Here is a 27,422-nt window from a genome sequence, read left to right as displayed (position 1 = left end):
TTCCTGACGTGTTGAATGTAACACATCAATAAATATTGACGTGGCATATTTAACACGTCAAAAAAAAAAAATTGTTGACGTGCCACTTTTGGCACGTCAATAATTACTGACGTGGCAAAATTTGGTTACTGTTTGGCACGTTATAAACCATCTTTTTTTTTTGTAGTGAGAGTGGCCTAAATGCAATAGTTTGGTGGTTTGGGGGCTATTTTATCACTTTTGGAACATTAGAGGGCTAAATTGAAAACGGCTGGTAATTTTGGGGGTTTTTTTTTTATATTTTTCCAAAAAAAAAAAAGAAATCATCACTTTTTCCCAACACTTTTTTTCAAATTCTTTTTTCCAAATGATCTGGTCCATTCAATAAATAAATAGATTTATATTTTTTTTTTCTTAAATGAATGTGGGTCCAGATCATTTGAGAGAGGGGATTTAGAAAAAAGTGTTGGGATGCCTAGCGATAGTATACTCGTATAAGAATATTCCTTTTTGTACTCTCCATAAATATTGGATTCATAACCACATTATTTTCCCAGCTGAAAAATCTGCATTATCATTATCATTCTCATAATTCTTTTTATTCAAATTCGAAGATATTCCAAAGAGTTTTGCAGCTTTCTCATGGAGCCCAGCAATTCCTGTTGGGTTTCCAGATTCTTCATCATATTACTCACTTTCCTTCTTAATCCTTCTCCTTCTTCGTCATGGTCGTTGCACCCTTCACATATACACTCCATGGCCACGCACAGAAACCACACAGCAATCTCAGATTTTCGGCTCTTAAATAGAAGAACATTGATGAAGTGCTCCAACGTCACAGACCCTTCTATCAAAATCAAAGTTAGTCGGAAATCCAACCTTGTAGATGAAGAATATCTCACTGTTACCGTTAGCAGAGTTTTGCATCCTTCAGAGACTGACTGGGTCGCCATGATTTCACCTTCTCATTCTAAGTAAGATATATATAATTTTTTTAACCAAAAAAAAAAAAAAAATTTACTTTCCTCTAAGTGATTTTTTTTTTTCTTCCTCCATTTAATTGTTTATTCTCTTTTCTTGAAAATGCAGCGTAGAAAGTTGTCAGGACTATTCTTATGGTTATATTCAAACTGGCGATTTTGACGATCTTCCTTTACTTTGCCATTATCCTGTCAAGGTAAACACAATATATAGTAATTTGTTTCTTCAATGGTTATTTAATGCAATTTTTATTAAAAAAAAAAAAAAAAAGAATTACTTTAAAACAAATGAAGCAGCATGATCAACAGCATGCATGCCTTATCTATACAATTATACCATGTTAGACCCTCAAGTTTGGTTACTTATTAAGTGTCCTATAAGTTTTTTATTAAGTGAGATTAGGCTTTATAAGTAATTTTAGAAATATTCAGTTAATTAAATTTCTAGAGTACTTTATTTTTGCCCATTTCTTTGTTTAATTTTCTAGGATGATCAAATATGTTCTTGAATTCTATTTTACAATGCAACAAAGTTGTTAGAGATGCTATAATTTTTATTATCGATTCTCTTTAAATTGAAGTAACAATTCACGTGACAATCAGTCACTAAATAATTAAATTTTGTTGATTAATTTTTTTATTTATGAAACGTTTCCTACTTTTAACTTTAGAGTACTTTAGAATCTTACAGCAGAAATCGGTATTTAGGTGTCGAGGAGAAGAGTTTGAATTTTATTATTCCAATCCGCATACGTCTAAGTGATGAGACTTTTTTATTAGAACTCTCACTTCGCAGTATTAATTAAATGATTAAATTCATTATTTCTTATCTATTTAAGCTTTTTGGGATATTCGGAGTTCTATATTTGCTTATAAAGAATATGAATAATATCATAGATCAATCTTAATATATATATATATATATATATATATATATAATTTGCAGGCGATGTTCGTGAGTAAAGATCCAGACTATCTGAGTTGCAAGAAGAAGCATCACAAGAAAAGTAGGAAGAGTAAAAGTGTGGTGACCAGCTGCACAGGGAAGTTAACATTTCATGTCATTAACATCAGAACCGACATCGAATTCGTCTTCTTTGGCGGGGGATTTGATACGCCTTGCGTTTTGGCAAGATCACACCGCATCAATTTTGTCAATCCGAAGAAGCCTTTATATGGACATATCTCAAGTATAGATTCAACTGGAACCTCGGTGAGTCCACCATCTTTACTGAGATTTCCATTAATAAAAGAAAAGATAATAGAAAAAGAGTGGCGAGTGCGGCACCCCAACATCTGGTATAAACATTACGGTACAAGATAAAATCTAGTGTTTGAAAATAGGTCAAATAAATGGCTTGGCCGAATAGTCGCTAAAAGCCTAAAACGGCCGTTTTGAAGACTACAATTGCTTAAGGATAAGTGGATTAAGTTGAGAAACGCCTACGTCGCCTGGTGTATTTTTAACTATCTATTTTACTATTTTATTTAAATATTATTGTTTTTAAGATTTCTTTACACTTTCTTTTTTGAGAGGAGAGAGTGATATATATAAAAGAAAGAAACAGCTTCTTAATTTTACAAAATTAAAAAAATTGTCAAACCCTAATCCAAGCGAAGGTGCATCGGTTGCTGCTGATATTATAATTAAATGTGCATCATGGGGCTGGTTTAAACCATGTGAAGCATTATTCTAATTTGATGATTTGTGATGCAGATGAGATTAACATGGGTTAGTGGAGATTTGGAGCCTCAACAAGTACAATATGGAGACGGAAATACACTGCCCTCGCAAGTTACCACATTTACACAAGATCACATGTGCTGTGAGTTCCTCAACATACCTTTTTTTTTTCTTTGTGAACATCATATACAAAGGAGGCCAATTACATATGGCAGTCACCATTCATATATATATATATATATATATATATATATATATATAGCTACCCTTTTCCTTAGCTTCCTCTTATCTTCTACTTAGATTTTTCCCCAATTGAAAGCAAGTTCATCACCAAGTCCAGCAAAGGATTTTGGGTGGCATGACCCAGGATACATTCATTCTGCAGTAATGACAGGACTTGAACCTTCAAGCACCTTCTCCTACAAATATGGAAGGTTGTTCACAACTTCTGTCACAGATATTTGTAGAGAAATGTTTCTATGCATTCTAGCGTCCATCTCGCGTACATTAATTTTTTTTTTTTAAAAAAAAAAAAAAAAAAAATGGTGGATGAAACATGCTAACTCAACGGAAATGTATACGAGATAGATGTCAAATTAATGCAAATAGGCATTTCTCATACTTTTATTTATTAAAAAGCACATACTTCATGCAGTGACTCAGCCGGTTGGAGTGAACAAATCCAATTTAGAACTCCACCTGCGGGAGGATCAGATGAGCTCAGGTTCATAGCATATGGGGATATGGGAAAGGCTCCTCGTGATGCTTCTACCGAGCACTTCATTCCGGTAATTAAGGACAGGATGCATTTGCTGCTGCAAATATAGAAAGACCCGAAATTGAATTTGTTTTCACAAAATCTTCATGGTTTTCTTGTTTAAGCAAATTCTAAAATGAAGAAATCTTACATTAATAACATGATAATAACAGTGAATTATGGTGATTTTAGTCTTTTACTTCTTGAAACACAAATATATTGACCCCTGTTTTTTTTTTTTTTTTTTTTTTTTTTAAAAACTGTTTTGTGATACATATATAGCCAGGGTCCCTCTCAGTGATTGATGCCATCGCAGATGAAGTAGATTTTAACAAGGTAGACTCAATCTTCCACATTGGAGATATTAGCTATGCCACTGGCTTTTATGTTGAATGGGATTTTTTCCTTCAACAAATAAGCTCTGTAGCATCACGAGTTTCTTATATGACTGCAATTGGAAACCATGAGAGGTACCTTTCTCATCTGCATACTTTAATAAGTATTGTTTTTTTAAGTAGTCTTATTAGAATATATTAGAGGATTTGATTGATTTATTAATTTAAATTATATTATAATATTTTTCATTATATGTGGGTACATGAAATATTTAATTGTAAGAAGAGGTGAATAACAGACAGGGTTAGAACTTATAACCTCTACTCTAATTTGTTTTTATATCTGCACCTTTTTTTTTTTCTTTCCCTTTTTCAGAGATTACGAAGATTCGGGATCAATATATACATTCACTGATTCAGGAGGAGAATGTGGAATTCCTTATGAAACTTACTTTCCCATGCCAACTTTAGAAAAGGATAAGCCATGGTATTCCATAGAACAAGGAAGTGTTCACTTCACAGTGATTTCAACTGGGCATAATTGGACACAAAACTCTGAACAGGTTAGATTAATCGAAAGCTTTATGTCCTTTATGTTTATTACCTCCTAATCTAATCTGATATCACCTTCTTTCAAATATATGCAAAATCTTTCAGTATGAATGGATGAAAAATGACATGGCTTTGGTCGATCGATCAAAAACTCCTTGGTTAGTTTTCACAGGGTAAGTGAATCTTACATATACTAACACTGGCTTTGTTTAATAACGTTTTTTCCTTCTCCGTTTTGTTTACTCTTTTCAAAACAAAAACATTAAGAAACATTACCATAAATGATTCATGTTTGACTTCTTCCGTCAAAATAGGATAGTAGTTTGAGGGGATATCATAAGTGTAATTTATCCTAATATAATTTATCTGTAAATTGTAGACATAGACCCATGTATTCGTCTGGAGAAGGATACCTTAATGTGGATGATCAATTTACTAAGGAAGTAGAACCATTACTCTTGGAAAACAAAGTAAGTCGTTTTGGCCAGTAATTCTAGGTAGCTTACTTGTTTCCTACTTGTGTTCTATTAAGAATAATGTGACTATTAAAATCACCATTGGGCTTGTGATTGATCATTACTAAATTTTGATCAAATGGTGATTTTAATAACCACATCATTCTTAGTATGATACAAGTAGGACACAAGTAAGCCTTTTAGAATTACTCCTAAGTAGCCATATTCCTTAATTTTTTCGATGTGAAATGATGAGCTCTTTAATCCCTTGCTTGACTTGGTTAGAAATAGACTAATTGGGTTGCTATTCACGTGCAGGTTGATCTGGTTCTCTTTGGCCATGTTCATAATTATGAGAGATCTTGCTCCGTTTTCCAAAAAGAATGCAAGGCCTTTCCTAAAAAAGATGAAAGTGGGATAGACGTATATGATCACAGCAATTATAGTGCCCCAATGCATGCAATTATTGGTATGGGTGGCTTTTCCTTCGACAAGTTCCCATATCAAGTAAGCACATGAATGTCTCTCCAATGCTTCATATATATGAAGCACGCATAAAACTAATGCTATAATTTATATTTTTATATCACAATAATGACGTGTCACTCCCAACAAATCCCTTGGATCGGTCCTTGTTAAAAAAAAAAAAAGAAAAAAAAAAAGTTAAGAGTTAGCTGGACACAACATGTTAGCATTGTGAAATATGTAGTTTTTAGCATTAATCCATCTCTCTTTATATAATGATATATACAACACAAATTAATATCCTACTTTCATCCCAATGATGACGTGGTTGGGTGTAATAGCCATCGACATTTTTTTTTTTTTTTTTTAAAGCGTTCTACATCTTGCCATGTCGGCATAGTGGAATATTGGTTAATTGGTGTAGTATATAAATATAGAGAAATGTTATGGGTCAATAAGTTCTCCATATTTAGCTCATATTCCCTTATAAACTCAATATATCAATTATTAGATTTGTGGGGTCCACATTAGTTTACAAATCTAATGGTTGATTGTAAGACAATATGGGTCAAATATGTGAAACTTATTGACCCTAACATTTCTCATAAATATATATACCACATTTTTAACCCATAAGTATCCAACAATGTTACGTGACAATCTCAACCAACCTTTAATTTTTTTGTTTTAACCAAAAACTGATCCAAGAGGACCAAGAGTTAGTTGTGACTACTACTAGGTTAGCATTAATTGTGTGATATTTTTAGGATTAAAATATAGTTTCTATCATTATTCTCTCCCTCTCTCTCTCTCTCTCTATATATATATATATATATATATATATATATATATATATAAGTAAAATTCTATATACCACACCAATATTACACTATTATTCTACTTTGTTAACATGACACTGTAAATCTACCATTGAATTAGCTCACTACAAGAAATTTGCTCATTAGCGGCGACCCAAAGTCGTCGCTAATTAGCAAAATGTCGCCGCTATTGATCAATAGCGGCGACCCTTGGCCGCTATTCAGTTGCTGGTATTAATCCGCCACTGATGATCAATAGCGGCGACATTTGGGGTCGCCGCTATTGAGGGGTCAATAGCGGCGACTTTTAGTCGCCGCTAATGACTTTTTCTTGTTGCCGCAAAAAAAAGTTAAAATGGGCCGTTTGTCGCCGCTGATGATGGTCAATAGCGGCGACATTCTTGTCGCCGCTACTGATGTTTTTAAATAGCGGCGACAAAAAAGTTGCCGCTATTGAGGGGTCATTAGCAGCAAAACCAAAGGTCGCCGCTAATGACCCATTAATAGCAGCGACTCCATGGTCGCCGCTATTGAGTTTTTTAATTATTTTTTTAAATTTTTTGTTATGTCAATAGCGGCAACTTCAAAGTCGCCGCTATTGACTACTCATTAGCGGCGACTCTTGAGAGTGGCCGCTGTTGACACTCATCAGCGGCAACTTTAGGGTCGCCGCTGCTTAATTTTTAATTACTTTTTCCTGTGTCAATAGCGGCGACCCAGGAGTTGCCGCTATTGAGGGGTCATTAGTGGCAACTCAAAAGGTCACCGCTAATGACCCATTAATAGCGGCGACTTCATAGTCGCCGCTATTGAATTTTTTTAATTATTTTTTAAAATTTTTTCTTATGTCAATAGCAGCGACCGTAAAGTCGCCGCTATTGACTACACATTAGCGGCGACTCCTAAGAGTCGCCGCTGTTGACACTCTTCAGCGGCGACTTTTGGGTCGCCGCTGTTTGGAGTATTATTAGGGGTCGCCGCTATTGTTTCTTAATAGCGGCAGCCCATTGGAGTCGCCGCTAATGATGGTTAGTAGCGGCGACTTTTGGTCGCCGCTATTGTTGTAGCTGCTAAATAATATTTTTTTTGTTTTAAGCGTCCACTATTAGCGGCGACTTTTGAGTCGCCACTATTTGTTTGGTCGCTAAAGATCATATTGCTTGTAGTGGCTCTTGTTAAAAAATTTGACATTGGAATGAGGATGAAATATCAGTGTAATATGTAGTATTACCCACACACATAGGTCTAATACGTGAACTTGGTCTTGTGATCCATTGGAACAGGTGGATAGCTGGAGTTTAGTAAGGATTAACCAGTTTGGTTATTTGAGAGGGCATGCCGTAAAGAAAGAGTTCAACTTAGAGGTTAGTATGCATACAATTCTAGCTATAATATTCTACCCTCTTACATACATTTAATTACTTATCTCACTCATCTCCTTCACTTTGGCAGTTGGTAAACTCAAAGACAAAGGAAGTTGAAGACAGCTTCCGCATCATTAAATCTTAATTAAGGTTCCATTTCAAAGAAACAAACTCATTTTTGCTTCTTTGAAATTTTTGTTACTCTCTAGGAGCTATTTTTCTCAACAACAAGTTGAGACTTCTTTTGTCTTTGTAAGGACTTTGGCAGTTAAAAATAGTATCATAGGAATTGAACAATTCTCCATGCATTGGCTGAATCCATATATTATGTTTAGCAAGCTTATGGCCTGTTTGGGATTGCGTTTGAATGGTCTAAAAGTGCTTTTAACACTAAAAAAGTCATTTTGAAGAAAAAAGTATTCGTTTGGTAAAAAAAAAATTAAAAGCGCTTTTAAGGGTCCAAAAAGCCTAAAAATGGCCAAAATGCATTTGACAAAAGCTTAAAAATGAAGTTTTTGCCAAAAAACTCTCTTTGACTTAAAAAATCTATTTTTCAAACGCAATCTTAAACAAACTCTTAGTTTTCGGTAATCCTTATAATGAAATATTGCTTTTTTCAATTTCTTATTTCCCACTTTGTACGAAATTAATTAGAGGAATGATGTTTTTGTTTGCATGCACCTCAAATTTTTCTTTCATTTTCCTCATGCAGTTTATTTTTTTTTCTTAATTATGAACAATAATTTTATTGACGAAAACCGCAAAACCATCGAATAGGCTTCTAAAATCTAAAATATTAATCAGATCTATTAGGGAAATTAAAGTTAGGAACATATACAACAATCCAATCCAAATGAAATCTCAATTATATGTATTGACAATTAATATGAGAATCTGATTGATTTGAAAAATATTGTTCTTAATATATATATATATATATATATATATATATATATATATATATATATATATATATTGAAATATACACTCGAGGGGTTGTAGACCTATAGATGAAAGAACCCAATTCTACAATTGAACCAAGGAATTCACAACATAATATATAGCAATGATATTATATGAAGGCTTTAGCTATGTTAGTCTTCTTCTTTGTCTCACTACCCAAGAGGGGTTGGCTCACAAGCTTGCCCATCAAAGTCCTTAGGCTTTATCCGTAATTGGTTTGGCTTGGGTCCAGTTCCCCAATCTATTGAGATTAGGACATGTGTATCATAACAAGATACAAAGGAATACGTGTTTCAATTCTAACGAATCTTATTTCATATGAAATTATAAATATTTGGAGTTAGACCCAAACCAAATCCTACCATAAGCAAAAGAATAAATAGTACTTAATGTGATTCTTGCAAACTACCTTCCTTCCAAGGATGTGATATCTTTAATTAGTCTAACAAATAATGTGTGCTACACTATAACTAGTGTTGTCCACTACCTAACTTAGTTAATATAATTGTCGGTACCAATTATACTTTTCAAAGAGAAATGATTTATGTCAATAATTTGTTTATATTTTTTTCATATTCTCCTGTAAATTCAATGAATCAACCAATAGATTTGTAAGATTCATCATTGAATTTGTGTAGGGTCCACATAAATCTACAAATATAATAAATGATTTATAAGATGAGATGAAAAAATATGAAAAAAAAAAAAAAAATTGACTTGAATCATTTTCATTTTCAAATATTTTATACTTTGGACAGCTTTCTCTAGATGACACCAAACTCGTTCTCTTGGTAATTAATTATCCAACTCTAAAGTCAAATCAGAAGTTTAATAACTTAATTAATTAATAAAATTGACTCTTAATATAACTTGTGAAAAAAAAAAAAGACAGAATTATGAGAAGTTATTGAAAATAACTCAAAATTGGAGGGAAAAAAAAAATTGAAGAAAAGACAAAATGAACAGTTAAGCCACCTCAGTAACATCAATCATCAAAGCAACCAACAATGTTACGTCAAGAAACCAAAACTCTCTCTATCTATCTAGTATGAGTGTATTCTCTCAATAATTATTGGATTCTTAACCACATAATTATCTTCCAACCTTAGAATCTGCTGTCAATTGTCATGCCCATAAACTTGTTTTCTCTCCCTCAGACTTGCAAAATTTTCTGCGCTTCCAAACATGTTTTCTCCTCATAGTTTTCTCATGGAACCTTGCAAATATTCTTCTTGGGTTTTCAGATTCTTCTTCATCATATTACTCATTTTCTTTCTCAGTTCTTCTCCTTCTTTGTCATGGTCGTCGTTGCACCCTTTACATATAAACTCCACCGCCATGCACCGAAACCACACTGCAATCTCAGATTTTCGGCTGTTAAATAGAAGAACATTGACGGAGTGCCCGGGCACAAGCCCTTTTCTCCAAGTTAACGTCAGCTCGAATTCCAGCCTTTCAGATGAAGAATATCTCACGGTTACCGTTAGCGGAGTTTTGTTTCCTTCACACCGTGATTGGGTCGCCATGATTTCACCTTCTCATTCTAAGTAAGAAATTCCTCATTAATTAAAAATAATAATTACTTTCATTTATATATAATATATATGTATTAGAGTAATATTAATTCTTTTCTCTGACATATGCAGTGTTGAAAATTGTCTATTCAATGCGGTTCTATATGCACAAACTGGTGATCTTAGCACACTTCCTCTACTCTGCCATTATCCTGTCAAGGTAAACACAATACTAATTCTTTTTTTATTTTTTGAAATCAATACTAATCAATCTAAACATGAAGCAAATTATTTGGTATCTTAAATATGTTTGTTTCTTTAAGGGTTATTTTTATGCATTTGGCTTGCCTTAATTAGTGATTAAATAAACGGTGAAAATTATTTTATGTAAAAAAATAATTAGAGTTATTTCACAATCTTACAATCTTTACCGTTAATTTGAAGTAAACACGAGAAGAAAAAGAAGATGACAAAATTCTTTATAATTTATTGGTATCTTTATTTACTGAAATTTGAATAATTTGAATAAATTTATGACTCTCACTTAATTTCCTCCAAATTCTCAAAAATTAAAATTTTGATGAATCGTAATTAATCCTATCAAACTTGAAATTATATTGAGAGCTATAGGCTATAGCGTGGGTCTAATGAATTATCTATCTTGCAAATCTTCCCTGTATGGTACGTAACTCAGTATAGGGTTGTCTTGCATGCAAATCTTATCCTTTAGATTTTTTTAGATTTTTTTATTTTTTATTTTTTACCACGTGACACCTTCCTATTTAAGGGAAGCCGCTCTCTTAGGAATGAAAACTAGTATTAAATCTTTAAAATTCATATTGAATCTCACATATTTAATGATGATCAGTTTGTCCATCTTCAATCGGGGAACGCAAGAGATTGACAAATGACAGAAACAAAACATTTCTTTTACACTATAGTCCGGAGCATATAATAGAGGCATATAATAGCAAAAGGTAGATGAGATGGCCACGTTTATAACGTGAATATCAAAGTCACATCAAGAAGCCATAACGTTCACGTAAGACAGAGGGCCTTTGTGGGTGATGCCAATGCCAATGTGGTAACTTACAAGTTTAGCTAATCATGCAGCTTCATGCCTAGTTTTCATTAAGGCATCCTTTGTCACTTCTAAAATTTTATTCCTTTGTGTCCATCGGCAAAGGTATTATGAAAGTGACTAATATGCTTGTCGAAGTTCTTTTCGTCTAAGTTAAATATTAGATAAGTAATGATTTAATATAGTATTATATTCACTCATATCTTATTTTAGCTAAATATTCACATGTTGAGCATCACTTATTGAAGGTGAGTTCAAGCCCATATGAATGGGAGTGTTATAATATTAATGAAATTTTAAGATCACCACTTCTTATCAACTTATCAAATAGCCGAATCCATCCTCATTTTGGACGTAGTTTTCTTTTCTTTACTTTTCTTTTTTTTTTTTTTTTTTTTTTTTCTTTGAACAAGAATCATTTATATTTTATTGATAAAAAATTAATAATATGAACTTCTTACATCACAGAGCATAAAACTCTGATAAAACATAGCTAAAAGTTATAAAATTACAGAGTCATAGATACGATCGATGACATCAACTTCCGCTAACATATGTACAACTTCAATAATGGAACAAATCTACTCCAAGCAAACTAGATTTATAAGACATAGGTAATCCATTTTCCCAAACTTATTTTTTCGGTTGTAAGAGATAAACCCCTACACCGATCTAATATTCCTCGACCCAAAGGTCAGGAAACAACTAACGGCATCGACCAAAGGCCAGGACAATAAAAAAAAAAAAAAAAAACAAACAAACAAACAAAAACTAAAAAACAAACAAAATCTCCACCAGAAGCAGCAGCAGAGGAGCACGACATTGTCGATATCCCCGCGAAGACATGCCTTAGCTAACGAAGAGGAGTAAATCAGAGTTTGAAAAATTAGATCTAGATCTATAACAAAACCGCCATAAACGAAAACTTGAATAGACTACAAAATAGATACCGAGCACTACTACATGGGAAAGGAAGAAGAGATGAACAACTTTTGATTGAAGATTACTTTAAGGTTTATCTACATTTTAACTTGAATTTCACTCTAAAAATACATATAGTTATAGTTTAATAAATTACATCGAAGGATCGAAAAACTTGTCTATTAATCTCTTCGTAGATACTTTTAAAGATACATATCATATTATATATGGAAGGAAAACTATCTATTCTCCTTGTATTCCTCTTGAACATACAACACACCCAGGGAAAACAAAGACAAAGAGGGTTATTAAATAATCAGGAAAAATTCACTTATATCCTTTAAATTACCGCTAAGTTGATAATGTTCTTTTAAACTTTCGAATAATATTGGGTATAAACTATCAAAATCATAATCAATATATCAAAATTAGCTTTTTAAACAATTAATACAAACATTTCCATCAAGTAAAATTCTGGATTAAAGGGGTTTATCAATCAATTAAAAACTTCAACTTCATGCATAAAGCACCAATTTAGGGATACTATTTCACTAAAAATAAATAAATAAATAGGGTTACTATAAATCCTAATTCTCCAAATTTCTAATTTTTCACAAATTAATGAGAACCCAATAAAATTGAATGATCCAACATGTAATTATAACATTCAATAGCGGAATCCAGCCTTCAATTTTCGACTGAATCATAAAAATCCCCAAATTTGGCCTCTTGAAAAATTAACCTAAATCATTTTAATTCACCCTAATCCAACCTAAATTACCTCAAGTTGACATCATATAATGAAATAACACATCAGAAAACATGCCTCTACGCAATCAATTTGTGAAAAAATCTCAATTTTTTTTTGGCTATGGCCGGTTTGGTCGGATTCCGGCAGGTTTTGGTCGAAATTCGACTCTTCTGGCCACGCGACGGACGTTTAAAGGCTGGTTCAGTTCTCAGGCAAAAGGAGGCCGGCCAACCTATTGGTAGCCCTGGCCCAACTTTAATCCGGCTGGATATCTGAGTTTCAGTAAAAAAGAAACCGAAACTCCCTTACTCCGATGACGGCGAAGGAGATGCCAGCTGGTGGTGGTGATGTGACTAGTACCTTCAACGGTAGGTCTCTATTGCATTTGACCGTTACTCTTATTTGGAGAGAAAGGAGCTCTAGACTGTTAAAATAGGTGGAATTGTTGGTTAACTCTTACATTGAGTACTGTTTGCTTTGGCTTGTGTTCTTTTTCTGTGCCTTCCACGGTAACTACTTGTTTGTATTGTTCCTTCGGTTTTCTTCTTATTATATTCTTTGTTTTTCATAGAAAGTAATGATTTAGATGAACCCATCAGGACATTATTTGATATTCCCAGTTCTATATTTGCTTATAAAGAGAGTAAATAATTTTGAAATCATGGATTAATCTTATAAATGTATAGATAGAGTCAGTATATTGAATCCTAACATAATTACATATACATGTTTGTATTTAAAATTTGCAGGCAATGTACATGAGTAATGATCCAGGCTATCTCAGTTGCAAGAAGAAGCAATGCAAGAAATATAGCAAGGGTAAATGTATAGTGCCCACTTGCAGTGGCACACTAACATTTCATGTTATTAACACCAGAACCGACATTGAGTTCGTGTATTTTGGTGGGGGATTCGCGACCCCTTGTGTTTTCAGTAGGTCGGGCCCTATCAGTTTTGCCAATCCAAATCAGCCGTTATATGGACATATCTCAAGTGTAGATTCAACTGGAAAATCGGTGAGTGGCCACCTTTTCACAATTAGCAATTGATACATGAATTGTGAAAATGCATAGAGAACAAATGATTTTAGTGATTTTTATCATGGTGGATTAACTGGCTTAAGAGTGATCATCTTGCAAACTTGAGTTTGAGGCATAAGAACTACTTCTTTAACAAAATTGAAAAATTGTCAAATTCTAAGCCAAGCAAAGGTGCATCTGTTGCCACTGATTTTATCGGCATCATGCAGCTGGTTTAATCTATTAGGAAACCATGTGAAGCAATATTCTAATTTGATGATTTGTGATGCAGATGAGATTAACATGGATTAGTGGCAATATGGAACCTCAACAAGTACAATATGGGAATGGAAAAACTCTGACATCAGAAGTTACTAAATTTTCACAAGATAATATGTGTAGTGAGTTCTGCAACATACTTTTGTTTTCTCCTTTGGTCCCAAACATAAGGATTTAAAACCCCACGTCCTATTCTCTGCAACTTATATATTAAAATCTCACCAAGGTAATATAAATCAGAAATTCAAAAGGTAACATTATAATTCTTGCTGCTATAGCTAGCAATCATTTCCAGCTCAAAATAGCGTATGTTGTGCATAGCTCATTTTGAAAGTTAACCATAATGTTGGTCAAGTTTGTATATATACACTACTTTTTGTTAGAGCCCTTCTCTTTGGACAACCTTTGTTATTTTTATTTTTTTTGTGAACATCATGAGAAAAAGGGGAAAATTACAACATATGGCAGCCAATGCAACATATTTTAGTAAAGTTCAAACCTGAAATTACGTAGATATAGGTAACCATATATATATATCTATATGGATATACCCTTTTCCTTCCTCTATCTCCTACTTAGATTTTGCCCCCCTTTGTTCTGAAATTGACAGGTTCAGCTTTACCAAGTCCAGCAAAGGACTTTGGGTGGCATGACCCAGGATACATTTATTCTGTGGTAATGACAGGACTTGACCCTTCAAGCACCTTCTCCTACAGATACGGAAGGTTTTAGCAACTTTCTTTATAACAACTACTCATAGTTTCGGAAAGGAAATGCTATTCTTACTCCAAATTCATTAATGCTACTCCATCACCTAATTATTGACCATTTTTGCCATATGTATGTGTGTGCGCTTGTCTCTGTGTAGTGACTATTTTTATTTAATTTCAAAAAATACTGCAGTGACTCAGCTGGTTGGAGTGAACAAATCCAATTTCGAACTGCACCTGCGGGAGGATCAGATGAGCTCAAGTTTTTAGCATTTGGCGATATGGGAAAGGCTCCCCATGATGCTTCTGTCGAGCACTACATTCAGGTAGGGTGCATTTTCTGTTGCAAATAGAAAGACCAGAAATTTTGTTCTGACAAAACCTTCAAGGTTTTCTTGTTTAAGCACATTCCAATGATTTAGCAAAGTCTATAACTAGCAAGTTGTGCATTATGTTGATTCTAGTCTTTTACTTCTAACTCGAATTTTAGAAATGAAAATTGATACTTCTGGAATCACAATACTAAACTGATACTACAAAAGTAGCTCATGTAATAACCCTGTTTTTTTATTTTGTGATACATAGCCGGGGTCCCTCTCAGTGATTGAAGCCATCACCGATGAAGTAGATTCTAACAAGGTAGACTCAATCTTCCACATTGGAGATATAAGCTATGCCACTGGCTTTTTAGTTGAATGGGATTTTTTCCTTCAGCAAATAAGCCATGTAGCATCACGAGTTTCTTACATGACTGCAATTGGAAACCATGAGAGGTACCTTTTTCAGATGCATACTTTAATAATTATTGTTACTGTCATTCCAGATAAAAGTAAATTCACAAGTAATCAGCTTTGGAATTTGAATTATATTCATTCCCAAGTCTATTTCTTGGGTTAACTATGGTTGACATGCACGCGGGGTTTGCTGTTATATCTGCATATGTTTTCTTTCTTTCAGGGATTACATAGAGTCGGGATCAGTATATATAACTCCTGATTCAGGAGGAGAATGTGGAGTTCCTTATGAAACTTACTTTCCCATGCCAACCCCAGCAAAGGATAAGCCATGGTATTCCATAGAACAAGCAAGTGTTCACTTCACAGTAATTTCTACTGAGCATGATTGGTCACAAAATTCTGGGCAGGTTAGAAACAAATGCTTTATATCCTTTATGTTTATCTCTTAATCTAATCTGATATCACCTTCTTTCAAATCTATGCAAATCTTTCAGTATGAGTGGATGAAAAAGGACATGGCTTCCGTTGATCGATCAAAAACTCCTTGGTTAATTTTCATGGGGTATGTGAATCTTACATATATTTACATTGTTCTTCAAGTTAATGTTGGTGCTCTTGAAGATGCAATTCGAGTGTGCATGTGTGTTTGTGGACGTGCGTGGCTTGTGCATGTTTATGGTAGTAAAGTCCTTTCGGAGAACCAACTTTGTTGGCTTTGCATATCATTTCAGCGTATGGTGTGTTATTTGCCATGGAAATTAGGCGTATATAAATTTTCCATCCAACAGAAATATAATTTACATTAATTTTTAATGTAAAAATAAAGGAATTTAAATTGTTACCACGAATGATTTCCTATCTAACTCCACCACATAATGTTATATTATTAAAGGTTGCAGACTTGCATTCAATTGCTCAGTGCAAATGGCCTCAATTACCCTGTTTCTTCATAGCATTTGAACTTTCCTTTACGCTAAAAAAGGTAAAAAATAAAATAAAATACGAGAAGAAAAGCCTATTAATGTGAAAGTTTACTCGATTTCCCCCAATCAACAAGAGTTCCTCTTTTGCCTTATAGCTGCATCATAGTTCCACCATATTTCAAATTATTCAAATCTGCAATTTTTATAACAAACTCATGAAATGAACCCCCTTATCAAGGTGAACTTAATTTCACCTGCAAAGTAAATTTACTTGACCTGGTGTTTTGTACTATTCTTACTTATATAATTACTGTGAATCCATTACTAACTAGGTGGATACTGTGGATCCAAACAGTTTTGATGAAAGGCAATCCCTGCCTCACATAATAGTTGGGCAGATAATACTTGAGAGAGTCTTCATATGAGGTTTTAATATAGATGTTAGAACACCACCATAATTCAGATATACTATAGCAATGCCTAGATGTGTTCACAATTATTTTCAGATACACGTTAAATCCTTGTAAAATCCCTTTCTTTCAAAGAGAGGGAGGTGAACTCATGATGTTGGAATATAATTTATATTGTCCCTGTGGCTTTCTTTATTTAAAATGTGTATATCACATTAAACTATCTTCTGATCTTGTAGCTATGCACTCAAAACTTCATACATTAGAATAAACTGTATCAATTTTAAATTACAGGCATAGACCAATGTATTCTTCCTCAGATGGTGTCTTTAACGTTGATGAAAATTTTGTGGAGGAAGTAGAACCGTTACTCTCGGAAAACAAAGTAAGTCCCTTTGGCCTAACTAGTGATCTTTTCTTTGATTATGAAATGTACTCTTTCCTTGCTTGACTTGGTATGAAATTTGCTCTGTTTGGTTGCTATTAACCAGGTTGATTTGGTTCTCTTTGGCCATGTCCATAATTATGAGAGATCCTGCTCGGTTTACCAAAACGAATGCAAGGCTTTGCCTAGAAAAGATAAAAATGGGATAGACACATATGATCACAGCAATTATAGTGCCCCAGTGCACGTAGTTATTGGTATGGCTGGATTTACCATGGACAAGTTCTCAAATTATGTGAGTAAATCTCATATTTGCTCTCTCCCCCTACATATTATGCATGCATGCATATACACATGTATGCATATGTTTGATAAGTGAACTTGGTCTTGTCCCTTGGCGCAGGTGGATAGCTGGAGTCTATCTAGGATTTCCCAATTTGGATATCTGAGAGGGCATGCAACAAAGAAAGAATTAAACTTAGAGGTCAGTTTCCATGCACTTCAAGCTAGAATCTACCCTCATACACATAAATTGTCTCGCTCATTTTCTTCTCTTTTGCAGTTTGTAAATTCAGATACAAAGAAAGTTGACGATAGTTTCCGCATCATCAAAACTCAAGGTTCCTCATGAAAGATTGTGGTCACAGAGAGAAGAGACGGATTACCTTCCCCCACCACAAAATATCTTGGGACTTGTTTACGAATAATAAATCTTGATGTGTTTTGTTCAAATATTTCCCAAACTCTTAGATTACATGATGAGCTCCGGTGGACAATGGGATATAAATCCCATATTCATCATTTCATTCAATTTTTGAAAGTGTCTTGGGGAGCTACTTCTCTTCTGTTCTTATCACAACATTTGTATGAGAAACTTATATCATTGGAAATGAAAATTCTCTAACAGCTGAATCCATATGCTCTGTCTGGCATGCCCTTAAATTCTATTAAGGCTTCAAAACTTCCAAGACCTTTAATCTTCTCATTTCCCACCTTTTATGAAATCAACGAAGGGATGTTTTTATGTTTGCATCTCAAACCGTTTTTGCCTTTTACTCATTCTGTATTTCTGCGTGTTCAATTTTATATGAAGGCTGGATTGGTTTGAAAATGTCATCCTAAATTCAGATAATCATGTCATCAGTTTCCAAGTTGAACCGAACAAGATCGATTGGCTTAGGAACATGTCTTTTCCGACCATTTCATTTAAGAATGTGAAATAAATCCAAGTCAAGACTAATATACAAAACAATGTTTTACATCAAAACCTCTTTCTATATTACATAAACTGCTACTCTCATTTACATTGCATAATATGAAGGTCCATAATAAGGACTAAAAATAGGAGTAAAAAAGGCGGTTGAAAAATAGGAATACAAATTCGTCCACAATAAGATGAATAAGGACTTAAAATAGTTCTAATCCGCCACTGACTTGATTTGAAAATAAGTCACGCCACAATATTCCCACTAGCAATTGAACCATCACATCTTTAGTCTGCCTCCTTGGCATCTCCTCTCGTGCACTTGTGTCTTTCTTCTAGTCAAAAACAAATAGTTGAAGCCATAGTGAGTAGTATAAAGCTTTTTGTTTTGCGATAACAATTTTTAAGCACACACTCTTTCAAACGGCACTCGTTGACTTGCAAATATAAAGTTAACAAAAGAAATAAAAAGGAACTCACAAGAAGAGAGTAGGAATGGGCAAGAGATAGAAGTGCCGGATACATAATGACAACCTCCTCTATAATATGCGGGACCTGCATTCAAAATTTAGGGATATATACAAAATTATTCACCTGATTGTGACTGAAAAATCTAGTTCTTCATTTAAAATTAAAGTCATATATTGAAATATATATACTCGGTAACCCAGTTCTAAAAATGGTATAAAACCACATTTACATTTTCCAATGGTTCTTTCATAGCTAAAAACTTGAGGTTCCAATACATGAAGGACAAGAACACATCCAGAAATAGAATATAAGGGCAATTTTCACGTCTCTAAGTCCCAAGTGCACAATTTTTCTGCAGCCAATATGTTTCTATAAAAGCACCAATGCAATTGAATGTGCAGTTCCCAAGTGCACAATTTTTGTGCAGCCAATATCTTTCTATAAAAGCACAAATGCAATAGAATGTGCAGTGAGAAAATCATTCGATTTGTGTCATTGAATTCATTACGAACAGGAGATATTGAAATAATGTTGTATAAAGTAAACAGACATTTCTTGTCAACATGGATTGACTCAAATGACCAATAGACTTTCATTTTACTTCCCACAAAAACATTCATACCTGCATGAGCTGAATTGCAAATGCATCGCTGGCTGTCATTTTATCCTGGTCTAGGCACCTCTTGAAAAATTCAACAAGCCATTAATGTTCTCTGCACATCAAATCCCTCCAGAATTTCTGTTGTAAACAAGGAGGCACAAGACGAAATGTAAGGAGGCAAAACCATCATACTATCCACTCTGGTTGCTCAATTGACCATTGAAAGAATCAATGTCTCATAACTTCAAATAATCAATCCAATCAAAAACTACCCCGGTCATTCTTTAGGCAAGGATTACTTTCCCAATTCAATCTAGGATAAAGAATCTAGGTCCTGTATTTACGATTCTTACTCCTTATGTTCTAGCTGATAGCAAGACAGGGTGTAGCATCATAACCAACCTATTCTTCTTTTGTTCTATAAACCAAAGCAATGTCTAATAACAATTCAACCCATTCCAAAGTAGCATGCAGCAAAACCAAAGGACTATTAATAAATACAGTCAAAAAAAAAAAAAGTTTATAAATACACTATCTAATCCAAAAGGCTAAGAAGCACAACACCATATGCCAAATGAAGGTCAAAATAAAGACACTCTATACATCTTTTCGCATCACCTACTTAAATAGCAAACAAGGCATTCATTAAAAAATTGTGCCCACCTATGATATTGGGAAAATCGTTTTGAGTATTGTACCTATTCTTCATTCGGAATTGCTTGATTTGAAACCTGGAATGGAGGGAGAAATCAAGTCATCACAAAGTGATCATGATTACGATGATATACAGGACAAGGTTCAATCTCCCACACAACATTTTATATATATGGTAAAAAGAAACCTGGCTCTTTGACATACTTTTTATAAAAATGTTTAAGTTGTCTTGATGCTCTCCGCAGCTTTAGAAGAAATTTGGCCACCCTGGATAAGATATATTAGCTTCAAGTCCACACCTCTTACAATCTGAATTTAACACCTAAAAATGTCCAGATGATCTAAAATATCAATGACAATCATAACTTTTCATACAAACATATATAAACAGAATATACACAGTCTCTCAAATAGAACTGATTTTATGTTCAATCTCTCTCTCTCTCTCACACACACACACACACAGGCTTGTTTGTATATTAACTTTTCGAAGTATGATATAATGAAAAATGAAATGCATATTAGAGTATGTCATATACACTACAAGCTAGTTAATAAATATTAGTTTCCCTCCAATAAGAATACAGAGAGAATGACCCATGTAATTAAGATGTTATTTATTCAAATTTTAATTGATAACACCAATGCAAAGGAATGCATTTGATTATATTGGTCACAGATGAAAGATCAGAATGAGATATGTTTTTCATTTTCTGGTCTAAGTCTCAAACATAATGGAAAAGGCTTGATAATATGAATTTCTCTAGCTACTGGCGCAAAACCACTCAGAAAAAGCATTTCACCAATCTCAGTTCACCAGAAAAATGTTTACTATTCTTGTGTCCACTAATGTATTCTTTGATTGAGAAGGAAGCAATACACAGAAGTAAAAAATTCAGTTACATACCTTTTTGTAATGATTCGCAAATCTGTAATGATCAGCAACATGACAATTAGTGATGAAAAACTCAATGGTAAAAGGCCTTCTCTCTTTGCTTGGTCGTTTGGGTATTTTAACAAACACTTGTGATGCCGTTAACTCCACCAATAATAGTCACACGTTCACCAAACCAACATAACAGCAGTAAGAGGGTTTTCCAACGGCAACATTCAAAAGACAGTCAAAGGAGCCTCCCATTCTGGGATGGAGAGCCAGAATGCATTGGAAATCAAAGAAGAGCCACAACCAAAAGAGTTGTCTTACTGATGACCAAACACATAATCTAGGGAGATTTGATCCATGAGCAAATTCTCCTCTTCTGGTTCTGGGTCATAGATGAACCTACCATCAATTGTAACGCAAGGGATGTGGGCTATCTTGATCCATTCTCGTCCTTGATCTTTCCGGCAGTGTTCTTTCAGCAGAGGACATTTTGCAATACGAAGTTGCTGGAGTGAGGGAGGCAGACCATCCTCTGGAAAGGATGTGAACTTTTCACAGCAAACGATGCGAAGATCCAAGAGTGAAGGAGGCAGACCGTCATCTGGAAAGGATATCAGCTTTTCGCACCAACCAATTCTCAGAGTTTTAAGAGAGGAGAGGTATCGAAAGCCTCTAGAAGATAAGTATTTCAAATTCTGGAAGTTTCTGATGTAGAGGCTGGTTAGAGAGGCAGGCAGCATCATCTCTGGAAAGGATACTAGATCCGGACATCCACCTTTAATCTCAAGATGTTGAAGAGAGGTAAGCTTGTGCAATCCCCACTCAAGCAAGGACTCAATGATGTTGCAACCTCCAATTGAAAGTAATGTTGTACCCATTCTTCATTCGGAATTGCTTGATTTGAAACCTGGACATTCATTTTGGAATGGAGGGAGAAACCAAATCATCACAAAGTGATCATGATTACGACGATATACAGGACAAGGTTCAATCTCCCACACAACATTTTATATATATGGTAAAAAGAAACCTGGCTCTTTGACATACTTTTTATAAAAATGCTTAAGTTGCCTTGATGCTCTCCGCAGCTTCAGAAGAACTTTGGGCCACCCTCGATGAGATATATTAGCTTCAAGTCCACACCTCTTACAATCTGCAATTTAACACCTTAAAATGTCAGGATGATCTAGAATATTAATGGCAATCATAACTTTTCATACAAACATATATAAACAGAATATACAGTCTCTCAAATAGAACTGATTTTATGTTCAATCTCTCTCTCTCTCTCTCTCTCTCTCTGAGACACACACACATGCCTGTTTGTATATTAACTTTTCGAAGTATGATATAATGAAAAATCAAATGCATATTAGAGTATGTCATATACACTACAAGCTAGTTAATAAATATTATTTTCCCTCCAATAAGATTACAGAGACAGTGACCCATGTAATTAAGATGCTATTTATTCAATTTTTAATCCAATGCAATGGAATGCATTTCATTATTATGCACACAGATGAAAGATCAAAATGAGATATTTTCCATTTTCTGTTCTATATCTCAAACATAATGGAAAAGGCTTGATAATATGATCTTTTCTTGCTATTAGAGCAAAACCACTCAGAAAAAACATTTTACCAATCTCAGTTTTCTAGAAAAAATGTTTACTATTCTTGTGTCCATTAATGTATTCTTTGATTGAAGATGAAACAATAGAAAGAAGAAAAAATCCAGTTACATACCTTTTTGTAATGATTCGCAAATCTGTAATGATCAGCAACACGGTAATTAGTGATGAAAAACTCAATGGTCGAAAGCCTTCTCCATTTGCTTGGTCGTTTGGGTATTTTAACAAACACTTGTGATGCCGTTAAGTTCAACAAGAATAGTCGAACGTTCACCAGACCAACACAACAGCAGCAAGAGGGTTTTCCATCGGCAACATTCAAAAGACAGTCAAAGGAGCCTCCCATTCGGGGATGGAGAGCCAGAATGCATTGGAAATCAAAGAAGAGAATGCAACCAAAAGAGTCGTCTTACCACGAATAAAACACATGCAATAGTTGTTTTTCACCCATGGGCTGATTCTCCTCTGCTGGTTCTGGGTCATAGATGAACCTTTCATCAATTTTAACGCAAGGGATGTGGGCTATCTTGATCCATGCTCGTCCTTGATCTTTCTTGCAGCGTTCTTTTAGCAGAAGACAGTTTGCAATACGAAGTTGCTGGAGTGAGGGAGGCAGACCATCCTCTGTAAAGGATGTGAGCTTTTCACAGCAAACGATGCGAAGATCCAAGAGTGAGGGAGACAGACCGTCATCTGGAAAGGACATCAGATTTTCGCACCAACCAATTCTCAGAGTTTTAAGAGAGGAGAGGTATCGAAAGCCTTTGGAAGATAAGTATTTCAAATTCTGGAAGTTTCTGATGTAGAGGCGGGATAGAGAGGCAGGCAGCATCATCTCTGGAAAGGATACCAGATGCGGACATCCACCTCCAATCTCAAGATGTTAAAGATAAGCTTGTGCAATCCCCACTCAAGCAAGGGCTCAATGATGTTGCAATCTCTGATTGTAAGTGATGTTAGGTTGGTGGGAAAACCTTCTTTTGGAAAGGATACAATGCCTGGACATTTGAGTATCGTCAATGCTTGAAGAGATGTGATGTTGTGTATGCAGTTGGGTATGGCCTGCATTTTCTCACAATTCTTAATCCTCAGCTGTCTAAGGTTGCGAGGGAGCAACCCACCGTCCGGGAAGGAAACAAGAGTTGAGCAAATTCTAATAAAAATATGATATAGATGGCTAAGGTTGTGTATGCCCATGCGTAAGGATTTAAGGTTTTCACACCTCCAAATAGCAATTTTTTCTAAAGACGAGTTGTGAGGGAAGCTTTTCGCCACTGACTCTAGCATTTTACAATCCCCCATTTCAAGGCTTTTGAGTGTTGCAGGTAATTCTCCGCTGGATGTTAAGGATTTGAGGGACGGACAGTCATTAATAGACAACTCCTCAAGAAGAGAATTGCTGCTGCTACAATTGATGGTATCATCCCCGTCCAGCAAAATCTGCATATTCTTGCAATTCAGTACCGTTAGCTTCTTTAGAGTTGGAGGTAGCTGTCCTACTGCTATGTGCGTCAGCGAATCACATCCATCAATCTTAATACGCTCAAGACACGTGTTGTTGTACACCACTACCTTGGGTAAAGATTCCATGCCATTGCGTGTGGATGACGTACCCTGTTGTGGCTGCTCTTTCACTTCTTCTGCCACCAAAGATACTAGTTTTTGACAATTGATAACTTGCATATCACGAAGACAGGGGAGGGGTTGTAGTAATCCCACTTCATTTGACCACAAAGGCATTAGCTCCTCACAATCTCCAATAGTTAGATCTTCTACATTCATAAACCCTTCTACTGAACATCTGAATTTTGAAATTGTTGAAAGAGAGTTTAGTGAGGTGAAGTCCACCTTACTTTTGCACACCACCCCTTTTGATCCTTCAATTTCTAGTTTGCAGAGCTCTGGAAAGCTTGAAATTGAAACTATCAACTGCTCACATCCTTTTATAACAACATTTTGTAGTGAATGAAGGTGGTTTGGTAACGTCCCCAACAGCTTGGGACATTATTTAATAGAAAGCTCACGCAGGTGCGGTAACTCTCCATTAGGGCTCCAATTTTCCCATTCTTTCATATTCTCGAAACACAAAGTCTCCAAAGATCTAAAGGTTTGTGAGCAACCTTCCCCACAAAACTCATGACCAACATTTTTCACACTACCCAAGCCTTTGATGAAAAGATCTTTGAGTAATGGTAGTTGGCCAACTGCCGGCAATGATGTGCACTTTCTACAATTTTCAATCCTTAGGAGCACTAAATTAGGAAATAAAGGACATTTTAACCAAGTCGAAAATTCTATACCACCATAGTGCCTGATAGTGAGCTCTTTCAAAGTCTTGTGAGGCTGTAACATGTTAAGTACGTCTAATTCACTTGTTCTGTCTTTTGACTTGCCCATGCTACCACTCCATTCCAAACACAAAGCAGAAAGATCGGGCTTTTCAATTAACTTAGCATCCCTTGCATCCCTTGGTTCAATGGCATTCTCCAATCTTGAGATGATGAGTGTCCCTCGAAGATGCAACAAAGGACCTAGCTCTTTTAATGCGAAGCAATTGCCTTTTCCGACAATTAGATTAGACAATATCCGGAGACTAGTTAATTTACTTATTTGAGGAGGCATTCCTTTTAGCAAATTTGCATTTAGAATGTTGAGGTGGCGCAAGTTGACTAGGTTCCCCAACTTTGAAGGCAATTCCTTTAGATAATGACATTTCTCTAATATCAATGTTTGTAAGTTGTAAAGAGTGGTTGTTGATTTAGGCAAGCCTCTAATTTGAGTGTTAGAAAGGTCAAGGTACCGTAAATGCTTCAAATCACCAATTGAATCGGGTAGCTCAACTATGCAATACCCACTCAAAGAGAGCACTCTTAAGCATAGTAATTTTGGCAACAATTTAAGGGAAACATCATAAGTCAAATAACACTCTCGATAACTTGGAAGCATAAGAGGTAGGAAGGTACGTAGACATGTGAGTTCAAAAAAAGCCTTAAACTTTCCAATACCATCAAATTGACCACCCAAGTAAGACAAATGCCGAGCCTTTTTAGGAGGCCTCTTTCCATTACTACCCCCAATTCTATCCTCCATTCTAAAACATATATCTCCGGCAACCCATTGAGCCAAATCGTTGATGAAGTCATGCATCACAAATCGTGATCCATCCTCGCTTGTCTGTTGGAAAAAGGACCTCGACAATAGATCACGAAAATACTCGTTGCCCAAATCTTCCATTCGTTCTTGAGACTGAATTAAACCTTCTGCCATCCATAATAGAACCAATTGCTGCTCTTCAAACTCAAAGTCCTTCGGGAGTATTGAACAATATGCAAAGCATCTTTTTAAATGTGAAGGCAGATGGTGGTAGCTCAACATAAGAGCGGGCAAAATTTCATTTTTTTCTTGTATATTCCATATCTTGCTCTCCAACACATCCTTCCACTCATCACGATCATGTTTAGTGCGTAGAAGGCCTCCGAGTGCTTTTGCTGCCAAAGGCAACCCATTACACCTTTTAACAATTTCCTCACCAATATCTTGAAGGTTTGGATGTCCGTTGAAATCACTTGCCCCCAATGCGTGTTGGGTAAATAAAGACAAACAAGCATCATTTGATAACACATGCAAAGGGTAAGCCGGGACAGTGCTTGTCATTGATGAAACTCCCTCATTGCGAGTTGTGATGATGATTGTACTTCCTGGAGCCCCGACTAGGAAAGGAGCACGTAAGATAGTCCAGTCATGATATTTCTCATTCCAAAGATCATCCAGAACCACTAGAAACTTCTTCCCTTTCAGATTCTCCTCGAGTCTGACTTGCAACCAATTTCTATCCTTGCCATCACAGTTCTCAATATTGAGAGACTGTAAAATTGTTTTTGTGACTCTGTCAACATCGAAATCTTCAGAAACACAAGCCCATACTTTTGGATCAAAATTTTTTTGCACTTCTTCATCTTGGAATAAAAACTGGGCAAGAGTTGTTTTTCCTAAACCCCCCATACCAAGTATAGAAATCACAGAGAGTTGAGCATCCCTACATTTTTCACTCCGCAACAGTTCAAGTAAAGCATCTTTATCTTTGTCCCTGCCATAAACATGAGGTTCATTCATGACAGATGTTGGCGCCAGAGTCCCTGTTTTCCTATATTTCCTCCCAGCAGCAGTTCCTTTCAATAATCCCAAGTCAACTTCTTGCTTCACGAGATCGTTGAATCGATCGGTAATTTCAGTGATCTTTGACTCAATCCTAATGCTGATCCTAAGAGCATGTGGAGTCAAACCAGTACAACAAGCAGGGATGAGTTTCCGTACCTTACTTGTGCTGGCCTGATCATCTCCTCCCTTCAATTTGCGTTGCAAAGCTTCTGTGGCGAACTCATCAAGTATGTCTTCCACATCGTAAGCCAAGTCTCTGAGATCATCCACCCACTGCTTCACCGCCTTGTTAGTATGTTGCTTCTCCTCCGCATCATCAAGCACGGCCTGAATTCTCAACAACATTTTCCTCCACTTGTCCAGCTTTTCCCCAAGTCCCTGGTATCGACGTGCAAAATTCAGAAACTCTGGAGACAGCAATTTCTCAAACAGCACTTGGAGGACGGCATCAAGTAAGAGCTCTGCCATGGCTTTCTTCGTGGAATGGAATATTGAATCAGGAAAGGATGGAAAAATGGCGAAGCTCTCAAACGCAGAAGTATATGGTTTTTTGTGTGAAAGCTCGAGGAGTCTCAAAAGTTGCAAATGGCAACAACTTCAAACGGCTGAGAGAAGATTGGACGTTTGTGGGGGCTTCGCATGTGAATGCTTATCATTTGTCATGATTACTTGGACCCAATAAACTATAATTCACATCATTCTCATCACAGCCGTTGGATATACAAAGACTCTATTC

At 35.4% G+C, this 27,422-nt stretch overlaps 3 protein-coding genes across 3 annotated transcripts; 2 read left to right on the top strand and 1 right to left on the bottom strand.

Moving 5' to 3' along the window:
• The first annotated feature begins 615 nt into the window (after positions 1 to 615).
• LOC132173318 (putative inactive purple acid phosphatase 27) lies at positions 616 to 7,534 on the top strand. The gene is made up of 13 exons (XM_088513747.1): positions 616 to 953; positions 1,069 to 1,156; positions 1,906 to 2,172; positions 2,677 to 2,785; positions 2,963 to 3,077; positions 3,299 to 3,431; positions 3,683 to 3,870; positions 4,112 to 4,298; positions 4,393 to 4,460; positions 4,667 to 4,757; positions 5,061 to 5,249; positions 7,309 to 7,389; positions 7,478 to 7,534. The coding sequence occupies exons 1-13, from the start codon at positions 622 to 624 to the stop codon at positions 7,532 to 7,534; spliced, it is 1,905 nt and encodes a 634-aa protein (XP_088369873.1). The 5' UTR covers positions 616 to 621.
• Positions 7,535 to 9,537: 2,003 nt separating this feature from the next.
• Positions 9,538 to 17,975, top strand: LOC132190877 (putative inactive purple acid phosphatase 27). The gene is made up of 13 exons (XM_088513562.1): positions 9,538 to 9,899; positions 9,999 to 10,086; positions 13,369 to 13,635; positions 13,931 to 14,039; positions 14,528 to 14,642; positions 14,821 to 14,953; positions 15,213 to 15,400; positions 15,585 to 15,771; positions 15,859 to 15,926; positions 16,992 to 17,082; positions 17,189 to 17,377; positions 17,486 to 17,566; positions 17,645 to 17,975. Exons 1-13 carry the CDS (start codon positions 9,538 to 9,540, stop codon positions 17,711 to 17,713), a joined length of 1,947 nt encoding a protein of 648 aa, XP_088369688.1. The 3' UTR covers positions 17,714 to 17,975.
• A 791-nt stretch (positions 17,976 to 18,766) lies between these two features.
• LOC132162194 (putative disease resistance RPP13-like protein 1) lies at positions 18,767 to 27,177 on the bottom strand. Its single transcript, XM_088512911.1, is given in 10 exon segments — positions 18,767 to 18,841; positions 19,380 to 19,496; positions 20,022 to 20,089; positions 20,217 to 20,334; positions 20,920 to 21,453; positions 23,110 to 23,279; positions 23,364 to 23,393; positions 23,396 to 23,650; positions 23,726 to 24,429; positions 24,553 to 27,177. Coding segments are annotated over 6 exon segments (4,002 nt in total). The 5' UTR covers positions 27,155 to 27,177; the 3' UTR covers positions 18,767 to 18,841; positions 19,380 to 19,496; positions 20,022 to 20,089; positions 20,217 to 20,334; positions 20,920 to 21,212.
• Between the last annotated feature and the right edge of the window lie 245 nt (positions 27,178 to 27,422).

The sequence above is a fragment of the Corylus avellana genome, chromosome 2 (genome assembly GCF_965113065.1).
Source record: "Corylus avellana chromosome 2, dhCorAvel1.hap1.2, whole genome shotgun sequence".
NCBI classification, from domain to species: Eukaryota; Viridiplantae; Streptophyta; class Magnoliopsida; order Fagales; family Betulaceae; genus Corylus; species Corylus avellana.
This window is presented reverse-complemented; position numbering and strand designations above follow the sequence as displayed.

What these genes read in the sequence shown, in the direction of transcription:
- LOC132173318 (XM_088513747.1), top strand. Translation starts at nt 622, where the DNA reads ATGGAGCCCAGCAATTCCTGTTGGGTTTCCAGATTCTTCATCATATTA. An exon ending in GCAATTGGAAACCATGAGAG is followed by an intron (nt 3,871 to 4,111) that starts GTACCTTTCTCA and finishes TCCCTTTTTCAG; the next exon opens with AGATTACGAAGATTCGGGAT. An exon ending in GGACACAAAACTCTGAACAG is followed by an intron (nt 4,299 to 4,392) that starts GTTAGATTAATC and finishes AAAATCTTTCAG; the next exon opens with TATGAATGGATGAAAAATGA.
- LOC132190877 (XM_088513562.1), top strand. Translation starts at nt 9,538, where the DNA reads ATGTTTTCTCCTCATAGTTTTCTCATGGAACCTTGCAAATATTCTTCT. An exon ending in TCTGCCATTATCCTGTCAAG is followed by an intron (nt 10,087 to 13,368) that starts GTAAACACAATA and finishes TAAAATTTGCAG; the next exon opens with GCAATGTACATGAGTAATGA. An exon ending in TTCACAAGATAATATGTGTA is followed by an intron (nt 14,040 to 14,527) that starts GTGAGTTCTGCA and finishes TGAAATTGACAG; the next exon opens with GTTCAGCTTTACCAAGTCCA.